At 36.6% G+C, this 24,993-nt stretch overlaps 2 protein-coding genes and 1 pseudogene across 6 annotated transcripts; 2 read left to right on the top strand and 1 right to left on the bottom strand.

Annotated features, from left to right (window-relative positions):
• Window positions 1-1,526: 1,526 nt before the first annotated feature.
• Window positions 1,527-5,527, top strand: LOC110721648 (glutathione S-transferase-like). The gene is made up of 2 exons (XM_021900847.1): window positions 1,527-1,920; window positions 3,868-5,527. The coding sequence occupies exons 1-2, from the start codon at window positions 1,716-1,718 to the stop codon at window positions 4,332-4,334; spliced, it is 672 nt and encodes a 223-aa protein (XP_021756539.1). The 5' UTR covers window positions 1,527-1,715; the 3' UTR covers window positions 4,335-5,527.
• Window positions 5,528-10,828: 5,301 nt separating this feature from the next.
• The window catches only part of LOC110721327, a 29,391-nt pseudogene continuing 15,226 nt past the window's right edge, over window positions 10,829-24,993 (top strand).
• On the bottom strand, window positions 14,827-20,951 carry LOC110721647 (methyltransferase-like protein 13). 5 transcript variants are annotated; one of them, XM_021900844.1, is made up of 3 exons: window positions 17,810-19,704; window positions 16,322-16,449; window positions 14,827-14,902 (listed from the first exon to the last, which is right to left on the bottom strand). In XM_021900844.1, the coding sequence occupies exon 1, from the start codon at window positions 19,507-19,509 to the stop codon at window positions 18,091-18,093; it is 1,419 nt and encodes a 472-aa protein (XP_021756536.1). In that variant the 5' UTR covers window positions 19,510-19,704; the 3' UTR covers window positions 14,827-14,902; window positions 16,322-16,449; window positions 17,810-18,090. The 5 variants fall into 5 exon arrangements, with proteins under 5 accessions (XP_021756536.1, XP_021756538.1, XP_021756534.1 ...); XM_021900846.1 differs by lacking the exon at window positions 14,827-14,902 and having other exon boundaries at window positions 14,936-16,449; window positions 17,810-19,346; window positions 19,500-20,951; XM_021900843.1 differs by lacking the exon at window positions 14,827-14,902 and adding an exon at window positions 14,937-16,037 and having other exon boundaries at window positions 17,810-20,951.

The following is a 24,993-nucleotide window of genomic DNA, read 5'->3' as shown; positions in this document are numbered from 1 at the left end:
ACTCGATTGCTTCATTTAGGTCATTATTGATTATAGTCTCCGTACTACTATTCTCCATCCCTTCCTTCTCCAGAACCGCAAGGGTTTGATTATCTCCAATAAATGGAAGATGAGAAAATTAGAATAAATTTGCAACACAATTATGAAAACTCGATCTAAAATCTAGAAGAGACCTTGAGAAACCCTAGTCAAACGAGATGAGACCTTGAAAAAATAAATAAGATTTTAGGATCCCAAAAAGTTCCCTCTAGGTTTTCCTTGGGAGGGTTTCCATCTAGCAAGAAGTTCATTTCGCTCAACGCTTTCAGCAAGTGAATTGGGCTTGACATGCTGATTTTGTGTTGGTCATCAGTTAGGTTATTAGCTTTCCTCACATCTAAGTGGGCTTTTTTTTTCTTTTTTTTTTTTTTGGTCTTAAGACTACTCTACTTTGTTATCCTAAGTCCTAACCATAACTTATTTTGAATCTTTTGGGGAATTTTTAAAATTCATTCTACCCACTTCTATATCTAGTTTTGATACACCATTTTCATCATCAAATACTCTATATTATTTTCATATAAGGTCCCGTTCACTTCACCTTATTTTTGCTGAATTGAAATTATTTTTACTGAACTGAAATTACTTTTGCTGAACTTAAATTATTTTTAATGAACTGAAATTAATTTTACTGAACTGAAATTATTTTTGCTAAACTGAAACTATTTTTACTGATTCTCTATTATACTTCATATTTCTTCTTTACAATTACTGATTTTACGAAATGAAATTATTTTTACTGGACTAAAATTAATTTTACAGAACTGAACTTATTTTTACTGAACTGAAATTATTTTTACTGAATATTACTTCCTCTGTTCCATAAATATTGCAACTAGGATGAACTTATGTATCCCAAAGTGCATTTTATATGTTAAATATCTATAATTATATAATAGTAAAAATTATAAAAAGTTGATATTGTGAAAGTATTTTACGAGACAAATATAACAAGACCTCACAAGACTTTAATGTTAGATTCCAAATATTCTTCTTTTTTTATTTTATGTGATTGATTCCATACGGGATTAACATTGTGAAACGGGGGGTGTATCATTTTAAGAGCTATTTTAAATTGTTATTTAACGTTTAGGGAGCGCTCATTAGCAGGATTCATATATTAATACTTTGTATAAGATATATTCAATCGATAACTAGGATGTTTTGAATTTAATTATATTTTAACGGTACACATTTATTAGAGTATTAATTTAATGACTTTGACTATATTTTATTTTACTAATTTAATGTATTAAAAACAAATGTAATCGTGGTTAGAATGACTTTGAAAATGATAGTGTGCTAGAACAAAAGGAGTATTCAAATAATCCTTAAATACATTACTGAACCGAATTAAATTATACAATGAAGGTTTTTTTGTCATTGAATTTTAGTTGGGGAGACATTTTTAAGTGTCTATAGACTGAGACCTAACTACCTCGAATTTAGAGCTTAAAAGTTATATCGTGTGGGAAAACACAAAAATGTACGGAGTATAAAAAAATTGTTAAGATTAAAAAATTCTAAACGTGTCAAACGAAATAATGATATCAACAAGAAAAGGATAAAGGTCATAACACATAAATCACAAATTCTCCAAAAACTAGATAAAGTTAGCCATTTTAGCACAATTTCCACTATACACTGTCTTCAAATTGTAGATCCTGAAACAAAAAATGACAGCAACGCCGGTGAAAGTGTACGGACCACCGCTGTCAACGGCGGTGTCGAGGGTGTTGGCATGTCTTCTGGAAAAACAAGTTCAGTATGAACTCATCAATGTCAACATGGCTAAAGGAGAACACAAATCTCCTGATTACCTCAAAATTCAGCCTTTTGGTCAAGTTCCTGCTTTCCAAGATGATCACATTACTCTTTTTGGTAATCTTTAGTCTAATAATAGCATAATTTGTGTTGCATGTAAAAAAAAAAAAAAAAAAAAAAAAAAAAACTGTATAATGTGATTCACATGTCTGTTCTTCGATTATACAACTGAAAATAAGGGATAAATTTGAATATTGGTACTTTGGTATAAATTATGTTGAAAATGGCACTCCTTAATGCCCCGTCTATAAAAGTTTTTCCTGTTTTGACTACGGTGGTCGGTGAGTGTATAAAATGGATATAGGGAAAATCTTGATTTCAATTTCAAGGGATACAAATTACTAAGTATTTGAGTAATTGGAGTATTGGGTGTCATAATGATCTCTAAATCGTTGGAGTTGATTGCTTTACTTGTAAACTTCTTGTGATTTAAGGCCAATGAGTTATAAGTTGAAATTGGGTATTCCAAGTTTGATTCATAGCTTTGATAAGCGCGGATAGATTAAGAATTAATTTATGGAGGATTATTTGGCTATGGTACCATGATAGATGGTGTAGTTTAAACCAACAAAAATTGGGGAAGCAACAAGACTTTCTCTTCAACAAAGGGGGAAAATGTACTAATTTAGGATTATAGGGGGTTATTTTCTTTGCCTTTTGCTTTTAATATAATGTGTTTATAGTAACTCTAGTCTTAAAATGTAAATAAAAAAAGTTAAGACTTAACCTAGGAATTAGATTTCCATATAATATAACACAAATATTGCATATACTTGTTGTATAGACATTGCCTGATATGAAAAGTATGGGCATTGTTAAGTCTTAATTCTTGTATCAGAATATACTTGTGAAACAATGGTTAACGAACATCAAAACACAAAAGTTTTATGGTGAACTACAATCGTTTGATAGCCTGTACTATTTGGCTTACAATAGCAGTTACTAGGCTTTCAATATTACTAGTTAGATCAATGTATTTCATAACGATTTGAAGTAAAATTTTGATGCCTCTTATCAGGCTTTTGGCATACTAATAGCCTAATATAAGAATTTGCTTCTTATATATGTCCTTGTTGTATGCTTCTTAATGACTTAATCAGTTATCACCCTTTTCTCAGTAACAAAACAATAACCAAGAGTGTGCAATGGATGCAGCATTACTTTCTTCATTGTTATAGGAAAATGTCATTATTTCTGACTGTAATATGTCTGAATTAAGTGAAATATAACTTTTAATTTGTTTTTATTGAACAAGACTCAAGTTAGAGAGGTATCTCAAATTTTCTGTGTGACTTTCCCTTTCAAATGCTGCTATACTGGTTACAGGTTAAGCTGTTAAGTTGTTAATTTCTTGTTGTGGGAAGTTCCAGCTACCCATATTATCTCTTGCATTATACAGAACGCCAAGATTTCTCAAAACACAGCATTATCTTGTAGTTTAGTGACTTTCAGTTATATGAGTTTCTTGTTTGCATTTAGAACATGTTAATTGCTTGAAGATGGATACTCATTTTCAGAAGTTTTGAGATACTTGTGAACAATGTAAGTGTATGGAAAGAGAGAAGCATGAAATATTATTTGTACTCTTTTGATCAAGTAATAACGTGTTTGATCAGTGCATGTCAGAGTAGTGTTGTCACAATAACTGCAGCTATCTTCTGAAATGTTCTAGTTCACTCTTGCATCAGTTTATGGTTATCAAATCATTCAGAATGGCTATTACTGTAGAACAATCAATTGATGTGTATGTCTTTAATTATTTCACCTAAAATTGTCTAGCTGGTTGGTATTCTATGTCACAACTCACAAGCATCTGCAATATTCAGTTAGAGCACATCACTTTGAATGGTTTGTGCACATAGAACAATAGGGATTCCCAAAAACCTAGCCCTTATAATATTTGATTACTTAGCACTTTCTGTACCTTGAATAAAGCAGGGTTGCACCTTCTTTGAAATTATGTACTGTCATATCTTATATTTGTGTTCATATAACTCATTGTAGAGTCAAGAGCGATATGTCGTTACATATCAGAGAAATATGCAAGCCAAGGAAACATAAAACTGTATGGGATAAATCCATTGGAGAAAGCATCTATAGAACAGTGGATAGAGGCAGAGAGCCAGAGCTTCAATCCTCCATCAGGTACCCTGGTGTTTCAGCTAGCGTTTGCACCTCGCATGAACATCAAGCAAGATGAAGGGCTGATCAAACAGAGCAAAGAAAAGCTGGCCAAAGTGCTTGATGTCTATGATAGTAGGCTGGGGGAGAGCCGTTACTTGGCTGGTGATGATTTTACCTTGGCTGATCTCTCTCACTTGCCTAACACACATTATTTGGTGAATGGTACTGATGTGAAGGAGCTGTTCATGTCGAGAGATAATGTGGGTAGGTGGTGGGAGGAGATTTCAGGCAGGGAGTCATGGAAGAAGGTTGTTGAAATGCAAAGCTCTTCCTTTCCTAAAAGTTAAACAGAAATCCTTGACGTCTTTATGGTTCTCTGAACCTATGTTGGTTGTGCTTTGATTTAGTACCATTATTATCTTAGAAGGTGGATATTTCATTTGAATAAAAGGGATTGCTGATTATCTGAAGCAGTTCCTGGATTGCTTAAAGCTGCTCTGTTAATCCTTAATCAGTAGTTTCTCACTTATATGGTGCAAAGTAACCATTCTAAGATTACAGCCGTCATTCTAGACTTCCTTGATACATTCCTGATACATGCAATTGATGTATACTTTAAGTCATGAAATCTTTTTTCTTCTCTTCCATAAAAACAGATTGGAGATAATTGATTGTTGGCTTCCTTTGGTGGTCATCTAAGAACTGATCAATCACGCGTTCAAATGTGTAAGACATTCTCTTGTCATACAACTGGGCTTGAGTAGTTTCATTGCTACACACCCATAAGCTAACATTTTTGTTGTCATTATGCATTCTAACAAAGCTAGTGCCATTAGTTGGATAATGGCTGGCAAAACAAGTGCCTATTGTCCTAAAAACCAGGCAACGGTTTGTTGTTCTCCCTAAATTTCTCCTACTACAAGAGATGACTTTCACGGATGTCAGGACTGGGGATCAAAGTACTGCCTTCTGGCATTGGAGAAAAGTTGCAGGATCATATGCAGGAATGCAGTGGATCTACGCGACTTGGCATCAACCATGAGACAGGATGAGATGGCAAAAACCTACAATATGAGGATTTGGCTGTTTTAGCCACTCAAGTAGTAAAGTGTTTGATAAGGACGAGATGTTACTTTTCTGTAATGCTGCAGCTCCTAGTGACCAGAGTGTTGGTCTTGGACTCTTGGTACATTGGCTCCAGAGCAAATTGAAGCTGTAAGTTGGAGAGTTGGACTCTGCTCCTGTATAGGCAACAAGTTATATGGTTATTGGCTGAAAAGCATTAAGTCCCACATCAGTCAGAAACAATATTAATTTCATATATATATAATGAAGAGAGAACAAAACATGGTATGACCTTACTTGAACAGGATCTGTTCTATAGGATCGTACCTCTGTAACCTGTTTTACTCTGATAGAAGACTTCAACTTTTTAATATCCTTTTTGGCTAGCAAAGTATGTGTATTTGCTGAATAAACTTAGTTCTACAATGGTAATGGACGGTGGACTCGGTGCTTATATACAAAACGGTTTCAAGTTCTACTTGGATTTGGGGTTATTGTGTGGGTTAGTTCAGTAACGCTTAATGCTGCTCATGCTTTACTGTTCTGCATAGCTTAAAGCTGCTCTGTTATCCTTAATCAGTAGTTTCTCATTTATATTGTTAAATTGTGACTCAAAATCTAGTAGGGATGACTTTGAATGCAGATATCTCTCAAACTACAAGTGATTTTGAGGTGATTCAAGTTGGAGGTGATAGCTTGGTTCAAGATCTTTCCAATGGTAGGTCATATGTCCAATTTTGATAGGAAATGAGAAAGTTATGGCCGTTTTACGAAGACTTGACGAAACAGTAAAGTTGCGACGAGGTTGCGAGCTATAGCTCAAGCTATAGCTCGGCCCTATTAAGACTTGCGGCAGGCTTGAGCTAGCTGCCGAGCTATAGCTCGGTAGTGGTTCTTCTAGGATAATTTATGGGATATTTCCTAATATTTTATCTTTTCTACGACGGCTATTTGAGTATACTTGGGGAACAATTTAGGATTTTTATTAGGGTTTCCTTGCGTTATAAAAGGATCCTATAGTTAATCAATTAGATCATACTTTTTTGAGCCATTAGATTTAGGACTCCTTGTATTATTCTCTCGTTCTTTCTCCATTACAGTGAAGAAGCTCCACATAAATCCTTGTGTTCTTTGTTTATCTTCTTTATTGCATTTCTCGTTCTTATTTTTCATTGACTTGTTTCGCATTAATCAAACACAATTACACCTCTTATTTCATAACATATATGGTGTGTGATATGAGCATGTCTTGTACAATTAACATCTAATTTTGTAGCAATTTACTTTGGAAGGGAGCTGATAGACTACCATAGAAATTTCTGCATGTGAATACAGGTTAGAATTGCACCTGATACCATTTGTTTATCGACTTTAGGAAAAAGATGAAGTTTTTTGGTGATTTCCTCAAATATTCATTCACTGAGTTTCCTAAAAAAACACGTCTTTGTAGATGCTTCAAAGTAACAATTCTATGATTACAGTCGTCGTGAAAATTACCTTGATAAATTTTTTATGCATACCTTTTATGCCATGAATCTTCTTTCTTTTCTTTCATAAATAAATAAGAGGTTGGTGATTTTTGATTGTTGACTTCCTTTGGTAATCATCTGTGAACTGACCAATCGCTCCTTGAAATGTCTAAGACATTTTCTCATATAACCGTGCTTGAGTGAAGGTTGACACAGGCGTATGCTACCATCTTTGTTGTTACGCATATTTACAATGCTAGTCACTAAGCTGTGTAATGGCTGGCTAAACAAGTGCCTCCTGTTGCCATATGAAACTGGCAACAGTTTGTTGTGTCTTCAAGAGAACTTTCGTGCATGGAGTGTCATATGAAGGAATGCGGAGGATCAGTGTGACTTGGCACTTTGGCAGCAACTGTGAGACAAGATGAGATTGACGAGAACCTACATGCTCGCGGATTTAGCTGTTTTAGTAACTCAAGTGTTTGATAGGAATGTGAGCTTAAGTTTTTGTAATGCTGCAGCTCTTAGAGACTGCAGTGTTGGTATATTGTCTCCAGAGAAAATTGAAGCTGCAATTTGGAGAGTTGGACTTTGCTCCAACAGAATGTATAGTTATTGGCTGAAAAGACAGAAGTCCCACATTGGTAAAAACAATAATAATTGCATCTTTATAAACGGAAGAGATAGCATAATATGTTACGACCTTACTTGAACAGGATCTGTTCTATAGGATCGTACCTCTGTATCCTTGAGTTCTAAGGAGACAGAAAACCAAGTCTGGTGGATGAATTATGACTGTGTGGCTAGAGCGTGATTAACGGCTTTCCATTAAATCTTCGGGTTCACTGGTGCAGTAGAGGATCGTTCCTGGGTTCCGTCGTGAACTTGGGATGGTCACACGGTTGTCTGACAGACTCAAACTTATTTGTATGGGCAAATGGTTCACAGGAAATGCATTGCTATTGTGTATTCTTGTGTGGGCTTTATGGTTCACAAGAAATGATAGGGTTTACAACAATGGCAATGGACGGTGGACTCGGTGCTTATATGGAACTATTGAAACGGTTCTACTTGGATTTGGGGCTATTGTGTGGGTTAGATCAGCAACGCTTAATGCTGCTCGTGCTTTGCTGTTATTGTTATCTTAGAAGGCAGACTTTCATCTAAATAAAAGGGATAAGCTGATGTTCTAAAGCAGTTCTGCATTGCTTAAAGCTGCTGCATGTAATAACTGAATACAGGTTAGAATTGCTCCTGTTACCATTTGTTTATAGACTTTATGAAAAAGGTGAAATGTTGTCACCATTTCCTCAAATACACATTTGCAGAGTGTCTAAAAAAATAGCATGTCCTTGTAGATTCCTCGGAAGCAACTATTTTAATTTAACAGTCGTCGTGAAAGATTTCCTTGATACATTCCTGATGCATACAATTGATGTATACCTTTTTAAGTCATAAATAAAAGGTTGGAGGTATTTGATTGTTGGCTTCCTTTGGTAGTCATCTGAGAACTAACCAATCGCTCCTTGAAATGTGTGACATTCTCTTATCATACAACAGTGCTTGAGAAAAGGTTGATTTCTACACAACCGTATGGTACCATCTTTGTTGTCATAATGCATTTTGACGAAGTTAGTGCACTAAGTTGCGTAATGGCTGGCAAAACAAGTGCCTTTTGTTGTCATATGAAACTAGCAACAGTTTGTTGTCGCTCCAATATACTCCGAGTACAAGAGATAACTTTGGTTTGTGGTGGATGGTATGAAGAAATGTGCAGGATCTGCGAGACTGGCAGCAACTACATGCTCGTGGATTGGCTGTTTTAGTCACTCAAGTATTCGATAAGAACGTGAGCTTAAGTTTTTGTAATGCTGCAGCTCTTAGAGACTGGAGTGTTTGGTACATTGTCTCCAGAAAATTGAAGCTGCAATTTGGAGGATTGGGCTTTGCTCCTGTATAGCCAACATAATGTATGGTTATTGGCTGAAAAGCAAGAAGTCCCACATTGGTCAAAAACAATAATAATTGCATCTTTATAAACAGAAGATATAGCATAATATGTTACGACCTTACTTGAACAGGATCTGTTCTATAGGATCGTACCTCTGTATCCTTGAGTTCTAAGGAGACAGATAACCAAGTCTGGTGGATGAACTATGGCCGTGTGGCTAGAGCGTGATTAACAACTACTATATGATCTTCGGACCACTGGTGCAGTAGAGGATCGTTCCCAGATTCCATTGTGAGCTTGGGATGGTCACACGGTTGTCTGACAGACTAATTTTTTAATTCCCTTCCTGCTTTTTTTTATAGAGAGACAGTCTAATTAGTATCTGAATCCATATCTTTCATCAGCTGCGCAATGCTGGTCATGCTTTACGCTGGGGAAAAGAACCAAAAAGGTGGTGGAAGCAAAATAAACAAACGGTGTAGAGGATAGCTGGTCTTTCGTATTTACAGCTAAGAAACTGTGAAGTGTTGTTATCAGTGGCGGACCTAAGAATTTTCGTCCGGTGAGTCAAAATTGATAATAAAACATGTAATAAATTTTTTTTACCAAACAATCAAATAATAATACTAAAAATACAACCAAATATTCAAAAAGTATAAAATACAACCAAATGTTCAAATAAATTTATTTTTGGGTAGACTAGTGAGTGATATGACTCACCAGGACAACATCCAAATCCGCCCGTGGGTGTGTATTAGCCCGTAAGCTATGAACCAAAATTTATTAAATAAGCCGTGAAATTTAAATGAAAACTATGAACTTACATTTATTAATATATAATCCATGAAAATTAAAAAGAAAAAAAAAACACATGGTGAAGACACTTCACGTTGAAAAGCCTGAACTTCCAATGACTAGTCCTTTCCAAATGTGAAAGCTTTCTAAATCTAAATTTTAAGCTTTTCCTCCCATACTTGAAGCATTATCCTGCTTCCCTCCCTTATAACCAACCAAACCCTTATTATCTTTTCCAAAGCTGGCCGTGTATCCCCATCAAGGCCATCAACCTTCCTATTCCAACGCTTCTATAATTCCCCATCAAGGTTATGACACTAGACCTCACCTACATCCGGGGCTCAGTGGCAGCCATCCTTTTGAGTCCTCCAAGACTCAACTTGCCCCCAAAACATCTACTTCCATTTCCGTCAGTTCCGTAACCCGGTCTAACGCCGATAGGGTTCTTCTCTTTACAGAAGCACGAGAGGAAAGCTTTCATGGCTGTCTTCCTCTTTTTCTTTCATTGTGACTACTGGCATCTTGGACCGTCCGAAAGGGTGATGGTTTTTTTTTAAAAATAAATTGAATTTTTTTTTTTTTTTTTGCCTCACTGGTGAGTCATATGACTCACCATGACATTAACTAGGTCCGCCAATGGTTGTTATATATTCTGGAGCATAAAATGAAGCTTCAACTTGGCAAGTTGAACTGTCTACGTTTCTGTATTGGCAGCATATGTTGGAAGTTCACAATAAAAGCTAGAGGTTAGAAATAAGAGTACACCAATTGTCCCACATGTGAAGACTGAGTTTTTTTTTTTCCGAGAAGATTTTTTTTTATTATTATTTTTTAATAATAATCAATTAATCATATTATATCAATTATCAATCAATAATATATAAAGCCAAATCGTGCAGCCAAGCACAAGATAGTGACACTTGTTTTTTTCGCCAAATATCACGCCACATTAATGAAAACTATGCATTAGTATAACACGTATAATAATGTCAAGTAAGCGAAATTCAAATAAATTTAGTTGTCGATAAACTTTCAATATATCTTCTTTGTTAATCTTTAAAGAAAACACCTTCTTTTGGTTGGGATAATTCTCTTGACAAAAATACCCTTAAACAAAATTTATTTTTCTTTTCCTAAATACCAAATATTAAAAAAATAAAAAAACACTAATAAAAGTTTTATTAAAAAAGAAAAATTGATTTTCTTAATTTCAACTTTGAACCATTTACTTTAATTAATCCCAACTATCGATTACTCCTAAGTAGGGGTGAAACTAATGCGATTTAAAATCGAACCAAACCGCAAACCAAACCGAATTAGAAATATGGTGCGGTTTTTTATTTTTTTATTATTTTTTTTTCTAGGTTCGGTGTGGTTTGAAGAATCCCAAAACCGAATTAATATTGTTTGATTTCGGTTTTAAGATTTGAAAAACCAAAAACCGAAATCCAAACCGAATTATGGCCCATATCCAATTTATAGCCTAGCCCAATACTAATTTCTACCCTACATATATATAGTAAAAAAATAATAAAACTTGTGTCTTTTTTTATGTCCTAGAATGTCAATTAATGTGGCGGATGTTGGAGTGAATGACCAGTTAGATGGAGCAAAAAGAAAGAGGATGAAAAATTTCGGTGTAGTTTGGTTCGGTTTCAATAGTAATATGATGCGGTGTGGTTTGAAAAATCCCAAAACCAAATTAATGTGGTTTGGTTTCGGTTAAACCACACAGTCTCAATCCGGGGCTGGGAAGACAACCACCTCCTGATCTTCCAAGCCTTCAAAGGAGGATAAAAGAAAGTATGTTAAGCGATACTAGTATCATGTATAGATGCAAGATTTGACTAGTATTTTATCTTCTAATTAGTATTCCGTATTATTGAAAAATGGTGATTTGTCCTCTAGTTTTTTTTGATGCAAGTATTATTCTTTGTTTACATTCAACAATTCAGGTTTTATATTTTGTATCAAGCTGTTTATGCCTAATATCTTTTTCAATGGTGTTAGTTGTGAGGGTGCTTTCAAACTTTAAGGATTTGAGACCAAAACAAGGGGCAAGGAGGAATAATTACATTGAGCGGCTGAAGACAGACTTGTCCTTACACTATGGCTATAACGAGTTCCTTATAGGGATGTTGGTGGAGGTGCATTTATATGACTTTATTTTATGCAATGGAGTTATTGCTTTGTAAATTTAGAATTTATGTTGTATTTTGCTAAGCTTTATCATTGTTCTTGAACAGATGTTTCCAGTTGATGATCTACTGAGTCTTATAGAAGCCTTTGAAAAGCCTCGCCCTATGTGCATAAGAACTAAAACCTTGAAGGTGTGCTCATGATTTGGATGTTCATGTGTTCTTATCCCTCTCTGTCAATTTTCTAGTATAGTGCTCATATGATGTAAGCTTTATATGCATTTGTCCCTTTGGATGTAGACACGTAGACCAGACTTGGCTGATGTTCTTTTAAACAGAGGAATGAACATAGAACCTGTTAACAAGTGGTCTAAGGTAAATTTGGCATTCATGGTTCGTGGGAAATGAGTTGATGGTTTCGTAGCTCACTTTTTTAGCATTATATTGATGTTTGTCTCTCATTTACAGGTTGTGGATATGGCGTAAGTAATCATTGGTGCTACATCTTTTACATGGAAAGTCATGACTAAGTCTTCCCCTTTCTTAGCCCCCACTCCTTTTTGTGTATGAGAGAGAGAGAGAGAGGGAGGGAAGGAGAAATTGGTAGATGTTCATGTAGCATCATTCTGTCATCTGTGTATGAATGCCCTTCATGCGTTGGCTGGGCTGGGTCAGTTGGTAGTTCTCCTTAGTAGTGGACCAAATTGGTATAAATTTGATGATGCCAAATTTAGTACTGAAACTATTTCATCCCTAATGTGATGCCTTGTTGTTCCTGTTATTGTAGAGCTGCACCTGGCGGGAAGTCCATTTATATTGCAGCTCTCATGAAAAATACTGGTATGGTTGTGTATCTTTTCTCACTGATATGGTTTCAGCTTATCTTTATTTATGTAAGATTGCTTAATCCATTTACTACCAAGTCTATTGAGGAGTTTTAACCTTTTAGGTGGGTATCCTAGCTATTTTTTGTTTTTATCTATTTTAATCACTATTATGCTTTCTGTTTTCTGAACCAGGATTTTTGTATGTCTGAGATTAGCAATTTGTTTCTTATCTTGTCTTTTATCTGTATTATTTGTTTGGTAGGTTATACTTGTGATGAGGGTTTTTTTTTTTTTTTTTTCCCCCCTAAATTTCCCAACATATAGGACTAGTGTTTGCTAATGAAATGAAGAAGCAGAGGCTCCATTCTTTGTCAGCAAATATTTGTCGCATGGGGGTTACAAACACAATAGTTATCAACTATGATGGAAGAGAGGTCTGATTCTTGTACTTGCAAATTTGCTTTTGTTCAGATTATAATATGAAGGTATTCTGTTTTATATTCATTACAAAATATTGTAATTTTGCATAGAAACTGTTTGGGTCCAATTTACTTTAATTGGGCCGGTCCATAAATGATTAATTACAAAGCCCAAGGCTAAGGTTCAACTCTCCAAATGGTGTCAAGTCAGTTAAGGCCCGGCCAACGTGGCAAGCCCACTTGATTTACGACCCACTTATCTATTGAGAAAAGGTATAAAAACCTTCAATCCTCTCTCTACACATATACACATTAAGCCTCAAGCAATTAATATTCTTGCATTGCTTTCCCTCTCTATTGATGTCGGGATTGTTTTTGTCCTGCAGCTTGTCTTTATTCCGGGGGAAGTCCAGTTCTTGCCGAGAATCTTTCTCGGCTTTTTTCTCTTCACGGCGATCCACGAGATATTTTTTCAGGTAATCTTTTCGGACCATATCCTCAATCTGATCCCTCAATTGGATCCAGTCCTTGGTGTGATGTCCCTGTGATTCATGGAACTCACACCATCGGTCCTTGTTTTTTTTGCTGATGCCACGATGGGAGCGGCCTCGGCTTTTTGTACTTCTGCTCGTCCTTCATTATGCTATAGATATTTGCATGTGGAAGGGCGAGAGGAGTGTATGATTCGTATTTCCCCACTAATGGGGTTTTTTCTTTCTTCAACTCAGGAGCCGAGGATGGTTCTGAGCTCCTTGAAGGATGAAGCTCGTCCACTTTCCTCTTGGTCGGTCCTCCTCAAGTTTTTCGGCAGAAGAGGCGAGTGATCAAGGGGTGGTGGAAAGTTACCTCCTTGGGCCTTCATGAGGTCCATGAAGACCGCGACGGCTCGTGCCACTTCCTCCGTAGAGGGCCCCATTTGAGGAGTTATTCTCGGCTGAGACCGAGAATGGAAACTTCGAGGGGAACTCTTAGGATTGGACTGACTCGGCCGATATGAGCTGGTCGGCTGGTGAGTATGATGGGATGGTGACCTTTCCGACTTTGCCCTTTCTAGGGAAGAAGGAGCTTTCGTAGAAGAAGAACAAGGTTCCGGTGATGGCGGTGGAGCAAGTGGATTCCTGCTCACCGGAATTGGACCTTTCCTCGAAGAGGGTCGTTCTTTTAGTACTCTTGGCACTCTTACCACTCTTAGTCATTTTTGCTAAGATTGGTTGATTTTTGGCTTACTTTTGAATGTCCTCCCCACAGACGACGCCAAATTGTTTCGGGTAAAAACAATGGGACCTTCGGCAAGGTCCTTTTCTGCGGGATGAAGACTGATCTCGGCCCAAGTGATGACTGCGCCGAGGGTTTCCTGCACAACAGACACACGTGAACTGGCCTCAGGGTGTTGCCGAGAAAAGCCCCTCCGATGCCGAAGTCAGTACAGTGTTTAGAGAGAGAAAGCAATGCAAGAATATTAATTGCTTGAGGCTTAATGTGTATATGTGTAGAGAGAGGATTGAAGGTTTTTATACCTTTTCTCAATAGATAAGTGGGTCGTAAATCAAGTGGGCTTGCCACGTTGGCCGGGCCTTAACTGACTTGACACCATTTGGAGAGTTGAACCTTAGCCTTGGGCTTTGTAATTAATCATTTATGGACCGGCCCAATTAAAGTAAATTGGACCCAAACAGTTTCTATGCAAAATTACAATATTTTGTAATGAATATAAAACAGAATACCTTCATATTATAATCTGAACAAAAGCAAATTTGCAAGTACAAGAATCAGACCTCTCTTCCATCATAGTTGATAACTATTGTGTTTGTAACCCCCATGCGACAAATATTTGCTGACAAAGAATGGAGCCTCTGCTTCTTCATTTCATTAGCAAACACTAGTCCTATATGTTGGGAAATTTAGGGGGGAAAAAAAAAAAAAAAAAAAACCCTCATCACAAGTATAACCTACCAAACAAATAATACAGATAAAAGACAAGATAAGAAACAAATTGCTAATCTCAGACATACAAAAATCCTGGTTCAGAAAACAGAAAGCATAATAGTGATTAAAATAGATAAAAACAAAAAATAGCTAGGATACCCACCTAAAAGGTTAAAACTCCTTAATAGACTTGGTAGTAAATGGATTAAGCAATCTTACATAAATAAAGATAAGCTGAAACCATATCAGTGAGAAAAGATACACAACCATACCAGTATTTTTCATGAGAGCTGCAATATAAGTGGACTTCCCGCCAGGTGCAGCTCTACAATAACAGGAACAACAATAGCACTATTGAATGAAATATCAGTATTATTACCTTCACATAAGTTTGCTGTCTTTTTTTTAAAAAAAAAAAAAAGTTGTTGTTTTATCAATATGCTGGAATTATGAAAGTCAAAGCAATCACAAATTTGGACAAAATAGATGTACCAAAATAACTTGTTTATTTCATTGACAACTAACTACTTAGTTTAGCATTACAATCAGCCCTGCCTTCACTCCACTTCCCCCTTAAACCAGTTTATTGAGTACAAGACAACCTAAAACCAAAAGATCTAAACACAAAACAACTGAAAAAACCATGAGCTTGCTATGAGAATTGCCACTGCTGCTGATCATCTTCTTCCTGCCACCACTTAGAGCTTTGCATTTCAGTTTCAAAGTGTCAACCTCATTCAGCTTTCATCAATTTCTTGTCAAGCAAAAGTTGGTTGATCACATCTCTCTACCAATCACTTCCATCATCTATGTCAACCCATTCAAAACACTTGCACCCCCTAGTTTCAGTGTTAGGGTCATAGAATTTGCAAGCCCTAAATTTCCTCTCTGTGCCTGGTCCAAGATGTCAACCTTGCAAGAAGCAATCCACGATTACATTTCTTTTGGTTGGTGGGAGATAAATTATTCTAGGACATCTTCCAACTTGCAATTAGCATAAAACATATCAATTCAACCAACCACTTCCATTGAACAAGTTGTTATACACATCTTACTCGAGCACACCTAGTCACTATGGTGGTTGACCTTCAAAATGAGGATAACCATGTGGTGGCCATGTCTCATTTTGTTTCATCTTATACTCCAAGATTAAGTCATTCAAGAAACCAGGATCATCAGTGGTGCCAACATATATGGTAAACATGTCCAGAATCGGGAACCTCCTAAACATCTTGAGCATGTCACCATCATCTTCTAAAGCCTAATATTTCCCTTTATAAACATACTGAAATGTGGGGTACAAGAGGTCTACTGACCTTCTACTGGATCTTCCATTTCATGAAGCCGATCTTCAAATTCTATTGCAGTATCCATCAAGTTACTTTTTCCTACTTCTACTTCAATGTCTACAACAAAACTCAAGTACTTAAATCTCAAAATCACCTTATCCTCATCCATTTCTACGAGAAGAATTCCAACAACAAAAAACAGAACTAGCTTACAACATGATCCAATCAATCATAACAATACATAAATAAACAATTTTTAAACACAATTTCACAAATGTTAACTCAAAATTATCCAAATTTCATAAAAACCCCAATTCATTAGTAGCAGGTACCCTTATTGTGGGAATACCCCAAATAATTTGTGCGAAGAACAAGAACCCTAATTCAAAAATCCCCCAATTTCCCCCAATTATAATGTGCGAAGAACCCTAATTTTAAAAGAGAATTTAGCATACCTGATTGCGAATTCAGCTTCTGCAGTTCTTGGGGATTCGTCTTCAAATACCCTAAGCATCATGGAGTTTATGTACATCTTTTCTAAAATCATCATTGAATGAACTCAGAGCTACCGCGATAATATCACCTGAAAAAAACAAAAGCAGGCTTTCCAATTGGCACTTGTAAATGGATATCACTTCAAAGGATCCTACATAATGCTGTAAATTCCAAAACGCATAAAAACGATGCTTATCGAAGATTCGAAGGTAAACGTGGAATAAGTATGACCATTGAATCTTCAGCTTAAACTCTCACAACAGGCAAATTATTATTCACACCTGACACCAAGGAACACCCTTGCTATTTATATTGTGGAAACAATTTAAGAGGAAATAATAGTGTTGTTACCAAGTGCACCTAAACAATGCTGCTAACCCAAGGTTTTTTAATGTTCATTTATTAATATGAAGTATAAGCATATATAGTGTAACCAGTTCTTATAGACCAATTATAAGTCCCCCACCCCTTCTACTTCCTAAAAATTATGCTCAAAATATTGGTTGAAGATACAAAACCGACCACTGAACAGACTAAGAAAAGAATCCAAGCAATGAAGGATAAAAATCAGAATTAACTCAAGCTTGAACAACTGTTTTGAGTCAGCTAACTTAAAAAAGCTTAAATATAGATGTCATGGTACTTGGCCTGACTCAACTGAAGACCATCCTACTAAAATATGTCCCAAATATGACTTGACACAATAAAATGCAACCTCCCTTTCCTCATCACTTGCCTAAAAATAGATATAATATTCATTACTCACAAAATATACAAATTCTGTGGGAAGTATGGAGTAGAAAACTATGGTCAATTGATCAATAAAAAATAACATTAAGTACTACTTACAAAATAGAGAAAGTTACTTATCTAGATCACCCTAGGTATATAGACTTTACAAATTAGTCCAATAACAACTTCATCCCAAATTATTCTCTGCAAGTTCACGCTACTTTTTTTATAGTCTCGAATTATTTCTTAGTTTTTTCTCTCCAACCACCTTTTTTCTTCTCCAACCCATACTTTCTCTTCATTTTGCTCACTGTATCCGTAATTCTTAATTTTTGTACCAAAATCAAGTGTGCAAGATTTGGAAATAAAACTTCCCAACATCTTTTGAAAAGGCTTACGATCGAGCACTAAGGCAAAAGGCGACTTAGAAGTCAGGTAGACCGGACAAACATTCACATTCACTGAATAGACTTCATGATTTCATGACAGAATGCATGACTACTTTCGAAGTAACAGACTTCACTTTTGGAACAAAAATACTTGCAATCAGAACAATTGAAAATACATATAAATGACAAGAAGCAAGCATCAGCATACCCACGCAAAGCAGATTAAAAGAAAGACATCTTAAAAGCATATATGTAATATAATACGGAGTACCACATTCTTTGGCATATAGACATGTTTAGAAAAGAAAATGATAAGAATGAAGTTACCTCACAAAATTCTCAAACTCTTGGTTTCAGTTAAAATCAGGGCCTATAACAAGTTAAAGACATTACTTCTTTTTGTTCATCCCTTTAACTCAGTTCACATGCTCAAAATATCACTTGTTACACATAGGACATAGCTTACATATAGCATTCTGCTTTCCAAACTTCCCAATAGAAACCAAGAAATGCAACCATTAACAGCATGACAAAATCTACAGGAGTGTTCTCAATCAAATCATAGCACCTTGAAATCAGAATCCCACAACAAGAATGGATCATTAACTTCACATTTTCCTGATAAAATCCACAAATGTTCCTGAAATAACAGACTTCAGCTTTCTCAGAAATGCATTTTCAGAAACACTGTTACTACAAGTGACAGATGTCTTTGAGGCTATAAGAACAAAATTCTCTCCATTCCCACAATCTATTTCATGCAAATCCACATATACTCCTTGCAATTCATGTATCAGCATATCATAGAATGACCCATTTGGAGGAATTACATTCAAAACTAGAATTCCATGCTCAGAAAGAGACGTCTTGGCCGCTAGAAGTACATCTTTTTGCAAAAACTCCAATGCAGGGGCGCTGATACCCATTTTAGAATCACTAGAATCCAGATCAACCATGATAACAAGAAATTTAGGGCCAAATAACTCAAAATAATCCTTACAATGTTCCTCTCCTGCGTTATTGGCAACCGAAGGACTTAATGCATTATCACAGTCAAACAATGCTACCTTCTTTAATATTTCGATCCCGTCTCCTAGACAAAGCTGAATACTATTACCAGATTGTAGCCCAAAATATTGCTTTGCGATCCTCAAAACCGCTTCATCCATCTCAATACCAACAACCTCAAAACCTAATTGCAATGATAGGAAACTAAGCAATGCCCCACCTCCAACGCCAATGCAAAGCCCTCTTGGCCTAACCTTAGATTCAAAACACTCCTGTAAATACCCACTGATCAAGGACAGACCGGCCACCATCGGTGCCAAGTAAGGATGCACCAACACCCCTAAATCCAGACAAAACTCCGCCTCTTCAATACATAAAGAATTCAATCCAGTATCATCAACTCCATTATTTGGCACTACACTGATTTCAGTCTGTATCAAATTGGGCATTCTCTTAAACCTCAACCTTCTCCTAAATTCCCTCCTAGAACCCTCGATTTCGACATCTTCAACCAGCATTTCCCCAACACAAGACCCAGTGCTCCTCTCTAATACAACACTACTAATTACACTATCCTCATAACTCAAAAAGGGTACTTCAACATTTCCCAGTTGAGCAATTTCCTTGGGTAATAAAGCCATCAATAAAGGGTATAAACTTCTCTCCAATTTCTCCCTATAAATTGGGCAATTTTCAATTGAACTTTTATACAAATTACCAACACTAATCTCACCATTAGAAGCACTACCAATTAAAATTAACCTGGAGATTCCAGGAGAACCCAATAAAAGCTGGAGATGCCCAGATTCTGTGGCGAAAATCCAATCATTTTCGCGGTGTTTTGGGACTAACATAGCTGCAATTTGGGGGGAATTAATGGGTTGTAAAGGTGAATCAAGAACAGAAATTTGAAGGTTTTTGGTATGAAAATAGTCAATTGGGCAAGAAACAGAGTAAATTGGAAGAGTAAATGAAACATAGCGAGATGGGGTTAGAGAATCGAATGTACCTGGTTCCATGACTGATGACAAAATTAGGCGGTAATCCCAGAAGTTAATTCGGAGTAACGAAAATTTTGATGAAGAACGAACGAATAATTGCAATGACTCAATGAGAGATGCTACCGTGGTGATAAGACTGATAACATCAACCCGGGCCAATCTGGCCCGAAAATAGGGTGGGTTTAGACAAGCCTAAAAATGCATTGCTTGGCCCAAATTCTATATCTATAAAATAGCATTCTCACGGCACTCTCGAGTCTCAAACTTTACATGGGAAATTCTCTTATGATTCAAGATTTATAAGAGAATTTCTCTTTTTCTCTTTGGTAGAATGAAAAAAAAAAAAAAAAATTATCATTGATAATCTTGTATTAATGTTGCTAAATTAATTATAACATCAATGGTAATTTTATTAAAGTTTTAACCATGGTTAGATTATTGACAAAATGAAAAGTAAAATGACATAATTGCCCCCTTTATTTTTCATACACCCACCCTTCTAACTTGTTTAATCATTATTCTTTCCAATCTCTTTCACCAAAGTCACCATTCACTACCAACCTCCATCACTAACAAACATCTCCCTCCTTCCTTCTTCCTCCTTTACCAAACACCAGATACCAACATATCTCATCTCACATTGCTTTTCAAACTATCAAAATCCAGCCTTTGCTCTTCAAACTATCAAAATCCAGCCTTTGCTCTTCAAACTAGCAAAGGATCGATTTTTCTCAGGCGAACCATAACCCTAATTAACATTACCATCAATCCTTCGATAGATCAAACCCACCCTCCCAACCTCTGAACCCGAACCCAATTCAAGCTCCTTCACCACATATTCTGTTATAAACGGAATTGCACAAATAAAATAGTAAGAACAATGTTACCGAGAATAAGACTGAGTCGCGGACTATGTCGCTCTCTTTAGAACATTCGCGGCACTGCCTCAAACTTGTGCAAGCAGCTCGTACCAAACCGGATGCCCCCAGGATAAAACAGTCTTTCACAAGTATAAAATACCGGCGGTTTTGCACCGAACCACCGGACAATGGAACACCAGAAAATCAGAAAGAAACTGCTCGACTGTTTTGAGAGGAAGAGAAAATATATTTTGCAAAGTGGTTTTCTGTTTTTTTTTTCGTGTTTTTAAAAACAAAGCTGGAACCGTCCTTTTATAGGTAAAGATACGTAACAACTTAAGCATGAAAACGGGAGAAAGATTAGCAACGTTTACTGCAATTAGTGTATTCGTTAAGCAAGAATCAAGGCATTAAATCAGTGTAACGGTGCAACGTTTAGCAGTAAAACAGCAACGAGAATCAAGCAATGTAACGGAAAAATTTAAACCAAAACAGTAAAACGTTTTGTAACTGAATATTAATCAAACCGGTAACAAAAATTAAGTTTGTTTAATAACCCAAACCCAAACCCGACCCAGCCCAGCTCGGCTCGGTTCGGTTCGGCGCGCGTGTGTGATATATGGTTTACCATATAGGTCCTTCCTCTCCACAAAATGTGGGTAGCCCAAGGGCCACACCCCTTTAGCCCACTCTCTATATTATAAAGAGAGTAAAACTCTCATTTCCCACCAATGTGGGACTTTGAGTTTTTTCACAAAATTCACACACTACACACTTGTTGTTCCAACAATCCCCCACTTGAATTTTTTGAAAACATTTTCGAGCAGAATCCATACATATATAGGTTGCGCATAAACAGAAGTGTTTTTCAACTTGAACTTCTACGTAGTGAGTACGATTCAGATTCAACAAGGGTGACTCGAAGTTTTGAACCCTATCTCTGACAAAGTACCACACACAACTACTCTTGGTGTTGTTCTAGACCCGTGCTATTTCGGCCATGCACGTCTATCCCAGTGTAGTGAATGATCTAGAAATGCTGCCACACATTTCATAGGAAGCGGCCTAACTTCCACATTCACATAGGTGAATCTATCAAGAGTACTCCTGTAGCTTGGTACTCCACTCCAAATTGGAGTATAGATTTCATTAAGAGTTCCTATTAACTCATCCTTGATCGCTTCAGGAAATTATGTCTTTTGAACATATTCAACTCATATCACACCATAACTTGTTATTACCCTTTGAACCTATTTCTTGGGATCTCCAGTTCATAGGTTGGGTTACCATTATGTGTGGTTCATTTCAATGGCAATAGTCCTATTTTCTTAGAGGAAAAATGGACTTTCTCCCTAGCTAATCCTTTCGTCAAAGGATCAGCCAAGTTATTCTCAGTGCGTACGTGATCCACTCTAACAGCTCCGATAGAGAGATATTCTCTCATAGTGCTGTGCTTACGACGTATTTGTCGTCTCTTACCGTTGTAATATCGGTTCTGAACTTTTGCAATAGCCGCGGTACTATCGCAATGGATCAAGACAGCCGGTAATGGCTTTTCCCATAGGGGAATTTCACCTAGCAGGCCTCTTAACCAACCTACTTCTTCACTAGCCGTAGCTAGTGCTATCATTTCTGACTCCATGGTGGACTGAGCCAAAATAGTCTGTTTCTTAGACTTCCAAGATACAGCTCCACCGGCTATAGAAAAAATATATCCACTAGTAGCCTTAGAGTCATCTGATAAGGTGTTCCAGTCAGCATCACTATAGCCTTCTAGTACAGCTGGAAACCTTTCATAATGCAACCCTAGGTTCATGGTCCTCTTAAGGTATCTCATGACCCTTTCAATAGCATGCCAATGCTCATTACCAGGACAACTAGTAAACCTGCCTAACAATCCCACGACATAGGCAATGTCGGGTCTAGTACAATCAGTGGCATACCGAAGGCTGCCAATGATGCTCGCATAATCAGATTGCCTTACGGCATCACCAGTGTTCTTAAATAATTTAACACTGGAGTCATAAGGTGTATTAGCAGGTTTACAGTCAAAGTAACCATATTTCTTTAGGATTTTCTCAATGTAATGAGATTGATCCAAAGAAACTCCATTTTCTGTCCTAGTAATCTTAATTCCAAGGATTACATTAGCCTCTCCTAGGTCTTTCATGTCAAACTCAGCATTCAACAATAGCTTTACATCATTCACAACATGAATGTTCGAGCCAAAAATTAACAAGTCATCCACATATAGACAAATTATAGTGCATATGTCATTCTCAAATTTTACATATATGCATTTGTCACTACCATTTATCTTAAAACCATGTGAGATGAATAAGTTATCAAATTTTTCATGCCATTGTTTAGGTGCTTGTTTGAGACCATAAAGAGATTTATCTAGCTTACATACTAGATGCTCTTTTCCTTGAACAACGAATCCTTCCGGTTGATCCATGTAGATTTCTTCTTCCAATTCACCGTTCAAGAATGCAGTCTTTACATCCATCTGATGTACTACAAGATTAAAAACAGAAGCAAGAGATATTAGTACTCTAATAGATGTTACTCTAGTTACAGGTGAATAGGTATCAAAGAAATCAACATTCTCCCTCTGTCTGTAGCCTTTAGCTACCAAACGGGCTTTGAACTTATCAACGGTCCCATCAACTTTCAGCTTTCTTTTTAGGACCCATTTGCAACCAATTGACTTGCAGCCTGGTGGCAACTCAGTTAGATGCCAAGTTCGATTAGACTCAAGTGAGTCCATTTCGTCGTTCACGGCTTCTTGCCATAAATCTGCATCAACTGAGGTTAGAGCTTCTTGGAGGGTAGAAGGATCCTCCTCTACATTAAGAACTACAAAGTCTGGGCCAAAGTCTTTTGCTACTCTAGCCCGCTTGCTCTTTCTTAGTTCGGGTTCAGCATCCAATTCTTGTGAGTTAGACCTGACTTTAGGAATAATAGAGGTGGACGAACCCCCACTATTTCTAGATTTAAAAGGAAACCTGTCCTCATAAAAATCAACATCATTAGATTCAATAATTACACGAGCATTTAAATCAAAGAATCTATATGCCTTACTGTTAATAGCATATCCAATGAATACACATTCATAAGCTCTACTAGCTAATTTAACTCTTTTAGGATCAGGAATCCTAACATATGCTAGACAACCCCAAGTTCTGAAATAAGAAATGTTAGGTCGTTTATTACGAAGTATTTCATAGGGAGAAACCTTACTCTTAGTCTTTGGAATACGGTTTAAGACATAACAAACAGTTAGTAGAATTTCACCCCACCAATGATCAGCAGCACGAGAATATAAGGAAATAGCAACTACTAATTCTGTAAAGGTCCTATTTTTCCTTTCAGCCTTTCCATTCATTTCTGGGGAATAAGGAGCTGTCCTTTCATGTATGATACCATGTGAATTATAAAATTCTACAAAAGCATCAGTATCATACTCAGTTCCACGATCACTTCGTAATCTTTTTATTTTCTTGTTAAACTGATTCTCAAACTCTGTTATAAACAACTTAAACATTTCAAAAGCATCACTCTTATTTTTCATCAAATAAATACAAGTATAATCAGAACAATCATAAATAAAGGTGATAAAGTATCGTTGTCCATTTCTGGTCAACGTTCCATTTAGTTCACAAATATCCGAATGAATTAAGTCTAATGGTTCTGAGTTTCTAATCACTGATTTATGAGGTGTTTTTGTAATCTTAGCCTGACTACAAGAATCACATTTGTCAAAGTCATTGAGAGAGATATTTGGAATAAGGCCTAAATTGCTCATATTTTTTATGAGTCTTTTGTTCACATGACAAAGTCTAGTATGCCAAACATTAATAGTAGAACACAACATATAAGCGGAATTAGAAATTTTATTAACTTCAACATTCAGTTTAAACATGCCATCAGTAGCATATCTTTTTCCTACAAATATTCCATTCTTAGTTAAAGTAAACAAATCAGAACCTATGGTTTGTATAAAACCAGCCTTATTAAGCAAAAAACCAGAAACTAAATTCTTCCTCATTTCCGGAGTGTGTAACACATCTTTCAGAATGAGAGTCCTGCCAGAAGTAAACTTCAACTCAACATTTCCAACACCAGCAATGTTAGTGGAATGGGAATCACCCAACAGTACTTTCTTATCATCGGTCTTTTCAGTGTATGTTTTAAACATCCGACGATCATAACAGACATGGCGTGTGGCACCAGTGTCTATCCACCACCCATCATAGCCACAAAAGGCTCTTCAATCATGCTAGCCTGCGCAGGCACAGGGTTAGGCATGTTCCTGCACTTTCGTGCCATATGGCCTGGTTTTCCACACCGATAGCACAGAAATTGACCAGTACCATTCTTAGGGGGTTGAGACTGTTGTCTTCCATTGTTCTTTTGAACATTCGGTTTATTGAAGTTATTCTTCCGGTTCTGAGGTTTGAAATTCTTACCAGCAGGTTTAAGTACTGCAGCAGATCGCCTAGGAGCATTATTAGCAGAGATTTGTAAAATCTCTTCCTTTAGATCCTGTTTTCTGGATTCTTCTTCTATACGTAGCCGAGTGATCAAACTCTCTGAGGAGAATTCCTTAGTCTTATGCCTGAGATTATTTTTGAAATCT

The sequence above is a fragment of the Chenopodium quinoa genome, unplaced genomic scaffold (genome assembly GCF_001683475.1).
Source record: "Chenopodium quinoa cultivar QQ74 unplaced genomic scaffold, ASM168347v1, whole genome shotgun sequence".
NCBI lineage: Eukaryota > Viridiplantae > Streptophyta > Magnoliopsida > Caryophyllales > Amaranthaceae > Chenopodium > Chenopodium quinoa.
Note: the sequence above shows the minus strand (reverse complement) of the source record. Positions and strands in the feature narration are given on the sequence as shown.

What these genes read in the sequence shown, in the direction of transcription:
- LOC110721647 (XM_021900842.1), bottom strand. Translation starts at nt 19,509, where the DNA reads ATGGAACCAGGTACATTCGATTCTCTAACCCCATCTCGCTATGTTTCA.
- LOC110721648 (XM_021900847.1), top strand. Translation starts at nt 1,716, where the DNA reads ATGACAGCAACGCCGGTGAAAGTGTACGGACCACCGCTGTCAACGGCG. An exon ending in TGATCACATTACTCTTTTTG is followed by an intron (nt 1,921 to 3,867) that starts GTAATCTTTAGT and finishes AACTCATTGTAG; the next exon opens with AGTCAAGAGCGATATGTCGT.